Source organism: Drosophila nasuta, chromosome 2R (genome assembly GCF_023558535.2).
Source record: "Drosophila nasuta strain 15112-1781.00 chromosome 2R, ASM2355853v1, whole genome shotgun sequence".
NCBI lineage: Eukaryota > Metazoa > Arthropoda > Insecta > Diptera > Drosophilidae > Drosophila > Drosophila nasuta.
The window spans coordinates 28,276,005-28,291,110 of record NC_083456.1 but is presented as its reverse complement, the minus strand read 5'-3'; the positions used below and the strand labels follow the sequence as shown (position 1 = coordinate 28,291,110).

The 15,106-nt window shown below is 45.3% G+C and overlaps 6 protein-coding genes across 7 annotated transcripts; 2 read left to right on the top strand and 4 right to left on the bottom strand.

Moving 5' to 3' along the window:
• Positions 1-1,232: 1,232 nt before the first annotated feature.
• Positions 1,233-1,886, bottom strand: LOC132786137 (heterogeneous nuclear ribonucleoprotein A2 homolog 1). Its single transcript, XM_060792569.1, has one exon. The coding sequence runs from the start codon at positions 1,709-1,711 to the stop codon at positions 1,322-1,324; it is 390 nt and encodes a 129-aa protein (XP_060648552.1). The 5' UTR covers positions 1,712-1,886; the 3' UTR covers positions 1,233-1,321.
• A 478-nt stretch (positions 1,887-2,364) lies between these two features.
• Positions 2,365-3,847, top strand: LOC132786133 (proline-rich proteoglycan 2). Of its 2 annotated transcripts, XM_060792565.1 has the most exons (2): positions 2,365-3,125; positions 3,159-3,847. In XM_060792565.1, the coding sequence occupies exons 1-2, from the start codon at positions 2,450-2,452 to the stop codon at positions 3,629-3,631; spliced, it is 1,149 nt and encodes a 382-aa protein (XP_060648548.1). In that variant the 5' UTR covers positions 2,365-2,449; the 3' UTR covers positions 3,632-3,847. The 2 variants fall into 2 exon arrangements, with proteins under 2 accessions (XP_060648548.1, XP_060648547.1); XM_060792564.1 differs by having other exon boundaries at positions 2,365-3,846.
• Positions 3,848-4,189: 342 nt separating this feature from the next.
• On the bottom strand, positions 4,190-4,817 carry LOC132786136 (metacaspase-5). The gene has a single exon (XM_060792568.1). It carries the CDS (start codon positions 4,779-4,781, stop codon positions 4,293-4,295), a length of 489 nt encoding a protein of 162 aa, XP_060648551.1. The 5' UTR covers positions 4,782-4,817; the 3' UTR covers positions 4,190-4,292.
• Positions 4,818-5,174: 357 nt separating this feature from the next.
• On the top strand, positions 5,175-6,172 carry LOC132786134 (calcium-binding protein P). Its single transcript, XM_060792566.1, has one exon. It carries the CDS (start codon positions 5,194-5,196, stop codon positions 6,013-6,015), a length of 822 nt encoding a protein of 273 aa, XP_060648549.1. The 5' UTR covers positions 5,175-5,193; the 3' UTR covers positions 6,016-6,172.
• A 356-nt stretch (positions 6,173-6,528) lies between these two features.
• LOC132786131 (G2/mitotic-specific cyclin-B3) lies at positions 6,529-9,894 on the bottom strand. The gene is made up of 2 exons (XM_060792561.1): positions 6,777-9,894; positions 6,529-6,709 (listed from the first exon to the last, which is right to left on the bottom strand). Exon 1 carries the CDS (start codon positions 9,557-9,559, stop codon positions 7,697-7,699), a length of 1,863 nt encoding a protein of 620 aa, XP_060648544.1. The 5' UTR covers positions 9,560-9,894; the 3' UTR covers positions 6,529-6,709; positions 6,777-7,696.
• A 275-nt stretch (positions 9,895-10,169) lies between these two features.
• Positions 10,170-15,035, bottom strand: LOC132786129 (phosphoinositide 3-kinase regulatory subunit 4). Its single transcript, XM_060792558.1, has 9 exons — positions 14,794-15,035; positions 14,496-14,682; positions 13,977-14,437; positions 13,256-13,844; positions 12,181-13,191; positions 11,905-12,118; positions 11,203-11,848; positions 10,525-11,139; positions 10,170-10,461 (listed from the first exon to the last, which is right to left on the bottom strand). The coding sequence occupies exons 1-9, from the start codon at positions 14,889-14,891 to the stop codon at positions 10,230-10,232; spliced, it is 4,053 nt and encodes a 1,350-aa protein (XP_060648541.1). The 5' UTR covers positions 14,892-15,035; the 3' UTR covers positions 10,170-10,229.
• Between the last annotated feature and the right edge of the window lie 71 nt (positions 15,036-15,106).

Genomic DNA, 15,106 nt, shown 5'->3' with positions numbered 1-15,106 from the left:
CGCTATGCCATAAATATCAACGATCACGTTTTTTCTACACTACACTCATGTTGGAAATATTCTCAATCTATCTGTGGCGATCTTAGCTTTTAATGCTTGGCTCCAAACAGCATTGTGAATGATTTGGTTTGAACGAGCATAACTTGCTACAAGTAATTAACAACACAGTTTAACAAATGACGTAGGTGCACCTCTTAATATCTGGTTGCATTCCAGATTCCTATTCCGATTTGTTGTGTGTTCTACAACGTATTTGCCATTACTTCCTGCAGTATTCAGCTTCCATTGTGGTCGGTGGGGAACCACTAACCACCTGCATATCTTCCGACATCGCACAAAGTGTCATTGAGTCAATGTTGTTTGAATCATTCGAGTGCTCGCAAGTGCGCGGTTTATGTGCGGCTACGAATGAAACCAGTATTCCAATTGCGTAGATAATTAAGCTGACGGTGCTAAATATGTATTATTACAATTTGGGGAATGTTGTTAACGGATTTACAAAGAAATGTTGACTCAGTACATTAAGGATATAAGAGTAAGCATGAAAAACATTTACTTGGTATTTTTGTTTTTATAGTTGTACTTTGAGTTGCACAACAAAAGCATCTGAAAATACTTTTCTAAGAAACTGGTTTATAAATTACACTAACATCCGGAAATCAAGATTTAGCAGAAGTTTAATTTAATTCTTAATAATGACAGAACAAAATATAATTACTTTGGCTTGTTATTATTAATTTATTAAATACTCATTTGATTATAATAAATTCCCCAAATAAATTGAGATTAATAAGTCTGAGGTTGCCGAAAAAAAATTCCAAAGACTGCTTCAAAACTTAAATTTAAATTTAAATATAACCGAGACAACAATAATATATTAGTTCTTTTAGTTATTCTACTCTTTTGTAGAGTAGAATATCCACTTTATATGCATTGCATTGTATTCAGTACTTAGTATAGATTGTGTTGTTATGCTCTGTTTTTGGGCGTGATTCGCGTGACAGTTACGTGACACTCCCATCTCTATAACTAAAACTGACCTAGTCGCAGAGCCGTCACGTACCATCGATCAGTCTCAGACACAACTAGTGTTAACTACAATACGATGTTTATGCATCATCATAAACATTTAATTTTAGCCACGTGAACTACACAAGTTACAGTAATTTTTGGAAGTGCTGCAAAATTACTTCTGTTCAAGACACATCAAAATACACAAGAGTGTTGTATAATTATAATCCTAAAAGGTTTTCGAGTTTATTCGTCATACAATATAAACATTGCTTATAATTAAATGCGAGGAGAGTTCTGTAACTTAATTTTAGCCCCACAGCGGTGAGTAGGGAGCTCGGGGTAGATAACGTCCAGCGCCTAGACCTAGATATCTATCCTGGACCAGCACCCTTGCAATATCGGAGTAAGTGCGTCCTGTGCGCTGTCGACTTTTGGTTGGTCGTGAGTAAGAACCGCTGTAGCCTCCTCCATATCCTCCTGATCCATAACCACCATCATAACCTCCGCTTCCGTAGTTGCCATAGCCTCCTCCTCCATAGTAGTTGCCATATGCACCACTTCCGCCATAGCTACTATATCCTGCATAGTTGTCTCCGTAACTTTTTAATCCTTTTAACGCCTTGAAGAACAAAGCATTGCTCGACTCCAGACAACTGGCCAAGAGTCCAATGAAGATCAGCAGCGTAGGCACTTTCATTGTTCTGTATCGACTGAGTTCTGATTTTGTATCTAGGCTTCTCAAGCCTATTTATACCCTACGAGAGCTGGAGAATCGGGATGTCATGGATGACACATGCTGATCTTAATGGCTTTTATTTCGATGTCTTTTTATTTGCTGTCTGATATTTTCTGATTTTTGTGTATGTCTCGCCACCTGAATGGCTGAAGATCTGCTCGCATAATGCTAATGTCGATTCATGCCAGTAGCCAACAAAGTTAATGCATTAAGCTGAATTACTTTGACCGCTGTGGAACCACCACAAGATCGGCATGCAGATCACGTTTGTACGTGCGGAAAAAAGATCCAGATAGAAACGTCGCAGACTCAACTTCAACCATCTTCGGCTCAGTTCATCTGTCCAGCGTGCGTCTTCTGTTTATTTCCTCTCAAGCTTTTTAAGCTAAAGCTTTTTTCGGTGGGGCTTTTTTTTTTGTTTACCAATTTGATGATCACATAACACGCTCCGTTAGAGAGCGCATGAATCTCTCAGCGATCACTCAGCGATCGCTCAACTCTCGTCGTCTTGCATTGATTAGACACCGCGGGAAACAAACAAACCGAAGACAGGTTTTTCGTACCGATCTCCGATTCTCCGGCCCCGCAAATCTCTTATAGCTGCGCATCCAAAATCACACTCCCCTCAGTCAGAATTCGCAGCTCTTGTCGCTTGGGCGATGCTCAAATAATAATATTTCCATTCAATTCGGCGCGAACATGACGCGAATATCAAACGAAATGTTGAGCTCGACCTTCGTGGCGTGTCTTCTCTACTTATTCCTAATCCGCACGTGCTCGGCCCAATTCTCAATTGCAACGTCATCGGCCTCAGCGGGCAGTGCAGTGGCTTCTGCCGGCGGTGTCACTTCCATTGCGCAAGTGCCTCAGCTGGGCTTCGGTTTCGGGTTGAATCAATGGCAACAGCAGCCAGCTGGCAATTCATTCTACAACAACTACATTGGACATCGTCGTGGCGGTCCAAGACCGGGCGGTCGTCCACCACCGCCGCCTCCACCGCCACCGCCGTCCAATCCATGGGGCTGGAACAGACAACCAGCTGGCTGGGGAAACTGGAAGACTCAAGGCAACAACAATAATCCCGGCTGGGGAGGCGCTAACTGGGGCGGTGAACCAACGCCTCCTGGATGGGGCAACAACAGACCTTATCAACCTGGCTGGGGAAATGGAAATCAACCCGGCTGGGGTAATGGAGGCAGACCACCACCACCACCACCGCCAGGTTGGGATGATAGACGTAATCCACAACCGGGTTGGGGAAATGACGATCGAAGACAGCCAGGATGGGGAAATGACGATAGAAGGCAGCCTGGATGGGGAGATGGTGGAAGTCAGCAACAACCTGGCTGGGGAAACGATGGAAATCAGCAACAACCTGGCTGGGGAAACGATGGAAATCAGCAACAACCCGGCTGGGGAGATAACAGCAATCAACAGCAACCAGGAGTTAATCCACAACAACCTGGCTGGGACAACAGCAATCCGCAGAATCCCATCTACCCGCCTAATAACGATGGCAATGGCGCAACTGATCCGGGCAAGACTAATCTGCCCATGCAGATGCCCTCAACAACACCCCCGCCTGCTCAACCCGAGCCCACACAATCCACATCCGACACACTGATCACTGGCACCAATCGTCCACCCATTATTATAGCGCCTGTGCCGCCAGCGGATCAAGGCAATACGCTGATCATAGGCACCAATCGCCCGCCTCTATTTCCAGCTCCTCAACCCACTCCAGCGCCCGTTGCCACGCCATATTCCCATAACATCGAAGACTCCAGGCAGCGAGACATTATCTTCCCTAGCTCACAGCAATATGTGCACTCTCCTGTTGTGGAATCCCCAACAGAGCTCATCGATGTGCGAAGACGTTGAGCGCAGAGATCGTTATACTATATACTTAATAATCTGTCTAGATAGCTGTATATTTTGTAGATTTAATAATTACAGTATAGCCTCTGAAAATTGAATAGTCGATGCGCAAGAGTGAACAGCAAATTAGTACAGTGATAACTCTTAAATAGTGATTGTATTCTTATGAAAAACAAAAGCGAAGTTTCCTATGTGCAATGAAATATAAAAATATTAAATATAAAAAAAAAATTGTGGAAAAATAAATTAAAATAAATTTTAGAAATGATTTATTAACCTAGTCAATGTTTTTAGTAAGCTCTACCTCGCTTAACGGCCTCAGCTGGAAGCATAAGTTGGCCGCTAAGTGAACATAGAGAACCGTTCGGAAATTCCACAAGTTCTCTCCGTTGAGCGTCCACTGTAGACTGTAGATTTAACAATTATAAATATTCATACAGAGAATAAACCCATGATTTGGCATTGTTTTGCTCTCTTCGGAGTGAATAAACTGAATAAAGTGAATATACTCGAATCACAGCAAAAACAAAAAAAAACAGGTTCAATAAACAAATCATTAAATACAAGAGAGAAGGGCATTTGTTTAATAAATTATGTACATTCACATACTATATAGCTTAAGAATAATATAACGTGTCATGATCACGGCGATGCCTGACCGAGATTAGTAGCCATGTTGCTTGTAGCCTCCCACTGCGGCATGACCTGCATAACCCTGTGAGTAGCCATTTGTCGACGGAGGAGGACGATTGTAGCTCGATTGTGGCTGGGCATAGTAGCCCTTGGTTGGTGACTGATAGTAGCCATGAGGCGGCGGCTGAGCATACGGAGGTGGCTGAACATAAGGCGCTGGTTGCACATAGGGCCCTGGTTGGGCAACGATGCCGCCGCCATAGCCATGCGAACTTCCGCCACCATAGTAATAATCGTAGCCATGATCGTAACCTTCCTGTATTAGAGGTCCGCCTGGATGTGGTGGATGCACTGGATACGAATGCGGATGATGATGCACCGGTTGTCTGTAAGACTGATCGTAGTGTGGTCCATCAGTGAGTTCATCCAGCAGCACCTCTGCTATCCTGTCGAATGTGGGTTTGCCCTCGACGCCAAGCAGCAGCAACAGTAGGAAAGGTAATCCAATGACGAGCTGCATCTTTGCTTCACTTAGTTAATTGTTTGACTATGAATCGTCTTGATTCTACTGCATGCTTATATAGCATGTGGTCGACAACTGATAACTGCGTCTATATACTAAGTATTTATGGAGGTAAACAGACTCTCCGTATAATACGTAATCGCAACAAGGTCGCAGAAATTGGAATTCCTGGAAGAACTGAACCAAGGTTTGTTGACAGCCTAAGCGATCTTAATCTAAAGTTCTACAAAGTTCTTTTTTGGGGCTGAAGAACAGCAGTTCTTTGGATTGCTCGGTTTCGAATTAGCGAGCATCTCTGTTGTTTTTCATTACTCAATGAATGCGACCTCAATGATAACCCCGCGTAGCAGACGCCTCGTTTGCTACATTTAAATACACGCAGTTTCATCTATTGAAGGTCCAGTTTCAAATGCGCTCATCCAACATGCACTGCAAATTCATTTACTTGCTGCTGTCGCTGATGGTCATCGGCCTGACCCAGGGATCATCGCAATATTCGCGCGATGAGAGCAGCGAGGACAACAAGACTCAATTCAATTTGGCCTCCACCTTCAGCGGCGACATCAACAGCAATCGTCATCATGCACGCGCCCATCTCAATTCGCAACTCTATCCAGATGTCGCACAACAACCGTATCAACAGCCAAGCGTCGGCTACATCTCGACTGACATTGATCAGCCGTCTGCTCACGAGAACGGCGGCAATGGTCTTGGCACTCTTGGAGTTGTGCAGCCGAATCCCGTATCTAATCTACCTACGCCGGTTGTTGGCGGAACTCGTCCGCAGCAGCCAGTGGCAAGCATCTATCCCGCACTGCCAGTGCCAGGTTATCCAGCTCAAGGAGTGCCTGGCTATGCAGCGCTACCACAGCCACCAGTGTCGGGCTATCCGGGTGCCTTTGGTCAACCGCAAGCAGTTTATCCCGGCTATGGATACCCCGGCGTTTACTTGCCACAATATCCAGCATATCCCGGCTACCCCGGACAACAGGGCTGGCCTGGCAACATTCCGGTTGTGACGCATCCACAAGGTGCACCCACCAGCTACCAGCATCAACAACATTATCAGCCACAAGATCATTATGATCGCAGCTTTAAGATGAACACTGAGTACAAGGAAGACGGTGTGCACACAGGACCCTTCGAGGTGCTCAACAATCACAATAGGCAGGGCTATGGCAGCGGATATGGAGGCGGCTATAATGGTGCCTACAATAGGCCAGGTTACTGAAAACGAGAAGCTGCAAAAGTTATGCTATTCTTATGGTCATAAGTTAGGTGTAAGCTTACCCGCTCGAGCAGCGGCAGCTGCTGCTGCTCCTGTCTCCACAATAAACTTGATTTCTTCACGCCCAAAAATACAAACTGAAAGTAATTAGCAATGTAGCCGGCGCTGCACCTTGAAGAAGACAGCGAAGACGTCGACGACGACGACGACGACAACTTTGTGTTTCATTGTCCTATTGAAATACATAGGTAAGGTAAGGTAAGGTAGGGTACATATACCTAAGTGTGTATCTATATGTATAAGACACCCTACCTTGCCAACCGGAAAACAAGAGTAACATGCACATTTCACAATGAATAAGGAAACTACCTGGTTGCAGCCAGGCAGCCGAAATAAAGAACTGAAGGGACTGCGAGGACGGGGGACCCCGACAAAGCAGCAAGGAAAGGTGGTAGAAAATCAACGTCAAGGCAGCGACAGACAAGCAGACAGACAGACCTTTTTTTTTTGCCGGGCTTCAACTGCAACAGCAATCAGTTGGTTATGTATGTGATTTGTTGGACAAAGACGATTACGACAACGGGATTGGAACGGAACGACGTCTTGCGGTGCAGCCTGCCACGCACAATCCAAGACATAATTTGGCGCTAAAAATGTGTGCTCGAAGGATCGCGCCAAAAAATTCTAAACAAAGGAGCTGCAAGTAAATAATATAGATTAAGAACACATATAGAACACATAACTCGAACTAAATAGAGACTCACCTGGAGTTCTGGAGCAGCGAGTTGAAAGTGATGAACATCTTTCGAATTTTTGGGAGACAATTGTTTATTGATTGATTCTCTTGACTGGCTGTTAAAACAAACACACACACATCGAGTACAAACATAAATACAAACTACACTACATAATAAATATGCAGTTAATATAGTAGTTAAGACAAATGCGACAAATACATAATGGGAAATGGTTTAACAATAACATAACTACAACATTGACATACATAATAATAATATATGGCGGCTATGGCTCATTTGTTGTTAGTTAGCAATACTTTTCATTTTCGTTTTTTCTTTTTCTTTTGGGGTTAGTGTTTCATCGTATCGTTTAATCCAAATCAGCTTTGGTTGTTGTCCGTTTTGTTGGCGTTGTTGCAATTGCTTAAAGTATATATACGTTAGTTTTATTAAATGTTTAGTTGTTCAGATTATAAATTAGCATTACATTTAATCAAAAATATATTTATATATATGTATATGTGTATGCGTGGTAACTTAAAATTGACAGTTGTTCAATGATGGAGTTGGATGGGGGGAGATGAATGTGTTTAAAAGCGTAAACAATAAACATAAATGATTGAATTGCATGAGAAAAATAAACAGGAAATTTTTCAATGAATAAAGTCAAACATAATACGAAATAAAATAAAATTAAATCGTTAAATCCAAATAAAAATGAAATTAGTCCATGGTAATGATGAACAGTTTAGTTAGCTTTGTTCTGGGTATTGGAGAGGATTATAATTATGATTAATTGTGTCCAAAGAAGGTTTTAAAGTGGAAAATGTAAGTATCTTAAATGTCTAAGTGAAGCGTAACATTTTTTTAGCTCATCATTTGTATTTTTTTGTGGTTTTCTTTTAGTTTTTCATATATGAATTTGGCTAATTTGCTTGCGATCTTGATCAGAGAGACGTATTCAGATCGAGATTGTTTTGAAACATCTGCGCATTGCTGAGCAGCGGAACACGGGCCACCTCATGGAATATCTTGTGCGAATACTTGTTCCGTATCGTCTTGATGGTGGTGCGCGGCTTGCGATGCAGTCCTGCATTTAACACCGGCACCAATTCCGCAAACTGAGCCAACTCATAGCCCGTGTAATAGACCAATGTTGGCGTCCAAGTCTCCGCCTCAAGATTGGCTTCGCCGCCATGCATCCTCAAGGCCATGAAGAGAGCAGCGCACGCCATCTGCGAATCACTGAAGCTTACGGTGGCATAATCCATCAGCGACAACTCCAGAATGTAGCGAGCCAAAGTCAAAGTGGGCATCGGCACCTTGGCACAGCGAGCGTAGCGACGCAAGAAGCGATACGACAACGGAATGCCGAGATCATAGTCGATGATGCGCAACGTTTCCATCTCCATGCGCACCAGCTCATCATGATTGTACGCATTGTCGCAAATGTACAAAAAGTCCTCGATCAGCGGCGGCTGACGCTCGTCGTATTTGCAGGCAATAAAGAAGGCAGCGGCGCCCAGAAGCTGCAGTTTCTCCTTGTTGATAACTTGGCGGCACAAATACAAATCCACGATCTTCACAGCCAGATACAATGTCTCATGATTCAGCTCGAATGTCTCCTGCACCTCAACCATCCAATCGACGAGCAGGGTGCGCATCCAGGCCGTCAAATGTATCTGCTTTGGCATATAATCCTCAATGAGAAATTCGGGTTCGCGCAGCTTCAAATAGTTGAAGATGTCCATGGCATAGTGCGACACCTGGAATGGATCATCCCAATTCTTGCGATCAAAGTCCTCCACATCCTCCGGCACCGGGGCTTGAATGGCCACCATAGCCGCAGCAGCCGAGGCCTTGAGCACCGCCTCCTCAGTGGGCGATTTGTTGGTTAGCTGTTGTTGTTCAGTCTTTTGTTGTTGCTGCAATTTGGCAGAACGACGACGCACTGCCTCAAAGTTGCCAGACAGGCGCATCGATTCGCAGCTGGACACATCCTCCAAGGCGGACATGTACAAGCTCTCTTCAGTCTTATTGAAATCATTCGAGATGCGACGCGTCGGCTTCACAGCATTTACCGGCGGCGGCGGAGCGGGCAACTTTGGCTGTTGTTGCTGCTTCTGTTGTTCCTGCTGTTGTTTGGCTTGTACTGGCAGCACGGGCATAGGTGCTGCATGGGGAATGCGACGTTTGCTGGCCTCCTCCCACTTGTCTAGCAGGCGATGATACTTCTCCAGCTGTTCAGCGGGATCAACCTGATGATCATCCAACTTGGATGCAGCGCGCGTCATTATTTTGTTTGTAGTCGTTGTTACTCCAGCTGCTGCTGCTGCAGCAGCTAGTGCCGTTTTTGTCAATTGTGTTGTTGATAGCACAATGGGCACAAGATCAGCTGGCTGCAAATTTGCGGTAGATGGCGCTTTAATCACAATGGGGCCATTAGCTGGCGCCAATACACTAAGTTTGTCATTATTCTTCGCATCCACAAGCGCCTGCAGTTGTCGTGCCGTCGGCTTCTTGGGCTGCTGCTGCTTGGCATCGTCGTCGTTGGGATGCAGCGTCATTACCTTAACATTATTGGTCAAATTGCCGAGCGCGGAACGCTTGATCTTATCATTCTTTATGGGGCTGTTGTCGGCCTTGCGTTTAGCGCGCGTCTGCATATTCTCTACATTTGCATCAATATTATGATTGGCGGCGGCTGCGCGACGCGTCGTCAGCCCTTTGGCCCGCAAGCCGCCCGCAATGGATAGTATAGCTTGGTTATTCGCTGCAGCAGTGCGAGTGGTACCTTTGGTGGGCGCCATTTTGAATTGTGTTGGTTGTAATTGTTGTTGTCGTAGTTCCGTTCCAGTTGTTGTTGTTGTGGTTGCTTTGCGACCCTCGCGTTGTCGTCCTGCTATTCACAGCGACTGCGTGCGCGTTCTTTTTTTTATGTTTCTTATCCGTTTTTTAGTTTGCTGCTGCTTGTTGCTAGTTACTTGAGTTGTTGTTTAATTTGTGAGCGAAACTATTTTGGTTTGAGACAGTCTGTAATTTTTCAATGTCTTCTTTCTAATCTCTTCACAAATTTAACTTTTTTCACGTAAGACGCTAGGCCGCTCTGCTCCTAACGGCGCTTGCAAAGATACAAAAGCGAAAAACAGCGCCAGCTGCAGTTTCCAACAAAATGTGAAGTTGGCTGCGGCGTCGCTTCTTTAAACGCAGGGTTGTCACCTCGACAAATAGGCATTTGAAGTTGCCACCACGTCGAGATCGCTTGGCGCGTTGTCCCCAGCTAGGGACAATTTCAAGCTGTTAGCAGTCTGGCAATGCTGGGCACAAGGAAATTGCCGATGCACTGTAATGCAACAGTGAATTTGAAATTAACGTACAGCAAAATGTAAACATAAAATAAAACACAGATGTTGTATGTGGCTATGAAGGTTATGAATATTTAATTTGACTAATCACAGATAAAATGTATTAAATTATAGTCTATTTCCAAAGCTTGATGACGCCGTCGCGCGATGCCGACGCTATATAAATTTGTCCCTTATCCTTACACATCAGCAGATCGGTTATAGCATCATGGTGGGTGGCTTTGGGCATATCCGGTCCAGATCGGGGACTTTCCTCTATAGATGAGCGCATCTGCTGTGAATCGCCGGCACTGTTTTTCGGAATGATTTGCTCCTCAATTACCTGGCTGCCATCAATTAACCGAGAGCTACGAAAATTCACAAATAAGTTAGTGATAATTCAGGATAGTAAAGCTAAATAATTTCCATACCTGTAGTTAAAGGTCAGATTTGTCAAATTATCATTGGTAGCTGGAACCTTAAGTGAAGAGTTCTTTGGCGCACCCAGATCCCAGTAGCGAATACGCTGATCTGAACTACCTGTCAATATGAATGGCGAACCATCGACGACGCCACTCAGAATGCCACAAGATGTCGCCGGATCATTGAGACTGGTGTTGGTCAAAACTGGTGCCGGGCTAGCCCAGAGCACTGTCTGCCGTTGGCCCGTCTCAATGTTCCAGACGGACACCTCGTTATTGGACTGCGAGGCCGAGATCAAATAAGATGGCTCTGTGGGATGACAAGCGACTTTGCGAATCCACGAGTCGGCGGGATGCTTAATCTCAGTGATGGGCAGTCGGAAGCGCAGATCCCAGCAAATGTGCTTGCCACCGCTGGTACCAGTGGCCAACCAAGATCCCGTGGGATCGGCACAAATGGTGGTAATGACGCCATGACGCAGCTCATTCTGCAACCGCCAGGCGCTGTGCTGCATGCGCGTGTCCCAGGCGACAATGCCACCATAGAGCGTGGCATAGACAATGACGCTCTGCGCCGCCTGATCATAGGCATGCATGTCCACAACGGGTCCATCGTTATGCTCACTATAAATCAAGAAGTGTAATTAATGAATGTAGCTCAATTAGGGATATAATAGATTCAATTACTTCTGATCCAATGCCTGCTGCAGCGTCATCTTGGTAGAGTTTCGGTCAATGCGCATAATGAGTAGACTACCATCCTTGCCACCCACTGCCAATGATTGTCCTGCATCACAAGCAGCCAGCGCATAGATGGGCGTCAACGCTGAATACACTTGACGTGACTTGTTGATGCCCTGATTGCCATTGAGTTTGCTGCAGTCCCATAGTCTGACAGTGCCATCGATGCTGCCGCTAGCAAACAACGATCCATCAGGGCGCAGTGGCGCCAGTTTAATTACCGACTCGGAATGCTCGTGAAGATGCGCCACAAGCGTGCCATTCATACGCCAATTGGACGGATACGGCGTCACCAGCTTGTCGTAGTTGCAACGCTGCGACAAAGCGAGCACATTATAGCGCCGCTTGATCTTCAACGTCAGGGATTCCAGATCCTTGCAGCACTCGGACGAACGTTCGAGCGAATAATTACGATCCGGCATCGTATATTCGCCCAGCGAGGTGGCTGTGCTCACTGTTGTTGTCGGTACGCCCAGCATCATGACTCCGGAGGCGGGACTGCCAGAGGAGCCAGCAGCTAGCACAATGTGGGGCGTGACGGCTGCATCCGAAGCGGGCGACACCAAAGTGGGAACATGGGCATCGCTTGCACCTAAAATAGTCCATATTTGATATTTCCATTTAAAAGTATAATTTCAATTTGCTTACGATTGTCCAGCGGCAACTTGTTGACCTTATCCGCCAATGGATATTCATGACACGCTACATGTTTGCGACTGACGACAATGCGTCCATTTCCTGATGCCGGATCATCCAGATCTTGCATAGTCTTATGCTTCTGCGAAATGATAAACGGACTCATCTCCAGCAATTGCAGCTCAATCGTTTCCGTCAGTCCCTCCGAGGTGAGGCGTCTGAAAAGCTGTAGTGTTTTGGAAATGTGAGTGGTTCACTTGGAACAACCAAAATCACCAAAGCACTTACATTGCGCAGAGTTTGTCCCATGTCTTCGTACTGCGGCTGAGCGCCGTCTCGAGCAGCCATGCGTTGACGCACACGTTCATCCAGAGCGCCATAGAAGGGATGAATGTCTGAGAAGCGCAGCACGCTGTCGAAGATCTGCCTGGGAATAGGCGGCTGTAGGCAATCGAGCAGTATGTGCGGTTTCTCCACTTGAATGAGTGGCGCCTTCAAATACATGCCAATGGCAGGCATAATCTTGCACTGTACATCAATGGCGCTCAAGTTGCGCGCCGTGGTCGCAATCATGCCACAAATCTCATGACGTATCCATAAATTAGGATGGCACAAATAGCAGGCGGTCTCCTTGACAATCTCCGTCACAGTTGGCTTGCGAATGTGACCCAACTCAATGAGTATAGTTACAGCTCTGATGGCTTTAGCGATGACAAACTCTTCGCGATCCGAGAATCCTTGCTGTAGCAGTGGCACCAATATATCCGAGGCCTGCCAACCCACATAGCCTGCAACGCCAGCGATGTTATCGTAGAAAGCACCTCGCAGATTCTTATCCTCATCATTGAGGAAAGTCATAATGTGTGATAGTATCACATCGTTGGCCTTCTCCTTCCCAAAGAATGCGCACAGATCGCAGATGCCCGACTCCATCAGCGTCTGCTTGACAATGGGCTGCGTGTCGGTGAGCAAACTAAGCACCGCCTGCCGCACAATATCGTGCAGTGCATTCAGCTCCGCCTCGTAACGTGGTGTGGGCATATCGTTGGGTGCATTGCGCTGCGTCTCCTCCAGAAAGTAAACAGCGCTCTTGGCCAGCGCAGCAATATTGCGAGCAAAAGCCACGCGCACAATGACAGCACTTGAATCGCTGGCCAGATCCGTGATGTAAGGCAGTATGTATTCGGGAAAAACGTTGGCATCGCTGCGCGGAATGTCCTTCACCATGCTAAGACAGGCAGTCAAGGTCTCAATCGCCTGCACTTGAACCTTGGCTGGTGAGTTCTCCGCCAAATTGAGCTACACAAATTGGAATGAAATAATTAATATATACTTTCTACTTCCATTAAAATATATAGCTTACAATGTAGGGCAATATGCGATCCAATATGGTCTCGGATGTGGTGTACTTGGATAGTTTTTGCAGCAGTTGCAGTGCTGCTATTTTTGTGTTGGACTGTTTCAGTCCTCGAGTGCACGAAGTGACCACTGTGATGATTAGTATCAAGCCATCCTGCTCGGGTGGCAAACGTTCACATCGCTTTGGATCCCTTTTCTCTTGAGTCTGCTGCTCTTCGTCATCCTCACTGGGCGTCAAATCCTCGGCTTGTGTCAGCACCTTGATGCAGTGACCAATGTCCTTGTGCAGACATTGTATCTTGTCATCGGGCGACATGATGGGCGTCGATGAGAACATTTGCAAGTAAGACTGCAGAAATGAGTAGAAATATTCCGGGAATAGTTTGCCTCGCTCCTGATCCAAATAATCCTCGGCACTCTTGCGGTTCAGCGAATTAATGTCAATCATGGAGGCAAGCAAATTACGCAAACGTTCGTTCTCAATGCCAGCCAGATGCTTCTTTACCAGTTCACGATCACCAGCTCTATAAGCGAGCAGTTGGGACAGCTCAAAAGGAGCTGTGCCCTCAGTCCAGAGCTCAAGCAAGGCGCAACTGGAAAATAAACAGCAATATCATTAAATAAAGTAAACACACAAACTTCAATCAGTGTTAATAAAATCCGTAAACAAATACGTAGATTTTATATTCTTCTAAATGGAACGAATATATAAAATAAATACTTACCCAGCTGAAAAGATGTCCATGGCAGGCAGCAAAGTGTTACCCGCATATGAAGGCGGCACACGAATAATTGAATCAGAGTGAATCACCGACATATTGCCATTGTTGGGATCATCCTCGGCGGACAAAGTCTTTACAAAACGCTCAGGAGCAATATAACAAGTGCGTCGTCGACTTGTATCAAAGAAATATGTGTAATCAGCTGGATTATCTTCGGGCAGATAAGTTGGCTTGAATGAAGCAAAATCTGACAATAAAATCCAATTCCAAGAAGTGATTAAAATGTTCTCCAGCTTAATATCACCATGGCAAATCTTTTGCTTGTGACACTGGTTCAGAGCGCACAGTATTTGAAAGGTAATCCACTTCTTCTCCAGCACCGTAAGAAATGGTCGAGTGGAGACACGATCGTAAAGACTGTGCTTTACATACTCTCGCATTATGTAGGCTGCCTTATCGATCAGCTGTCAAATAAAGATAATGAGTAATGAGCATAAATTATAGATATTTTGATAGACAAACCTCCACTCGTTGAAAGGGCAAACAGTTGACCGCATTGGCAAGCGTTAAGGTTTTCTTGATGCTCTCTAAACGTTCCTTGTGATCCTCCAGCGGTAGAGTGGGATCATGTTTGACAAACACTTTGACCACAATTAAACCTTCCTCTGTTTTGGCTTTAGCAACTTTAAAGAATCGCGTGCTGCCCATACTGCAAGTGTAGGGGGTGGGAATGATGCATTGTAGATAAAAATATATTGTACATACATATATATATAAAGCGTAAGGCGTAACCAGCTGTTTGTTAACTGTGTGTACTCACTTCAAGTCGAAAATGATTTCATTGCCAAACTGGCCTGAAAAGTAGTGTTCCACTGCATAGATCTGCGAGGGTGCAATGCCAACCAATTGATTGCCCATTTTGTTAGCATTTGCACCTTATCACTGTTTGCACTAATGCCTTGTAATTATAATTTGTTTATTTTTGATTCAAAGAAACCGAAACTCTCTCTCTGTGTTGCTTGCTGGAGCAACTTCGCGTAGCGTAGTGAATTTTTGTGTTGAGAGTGTTGGTAAATCGCGTAAGAACAGCTGTTTCGCTTCGCTAGTTATCGCTTGCTATCGAAAAACTTACG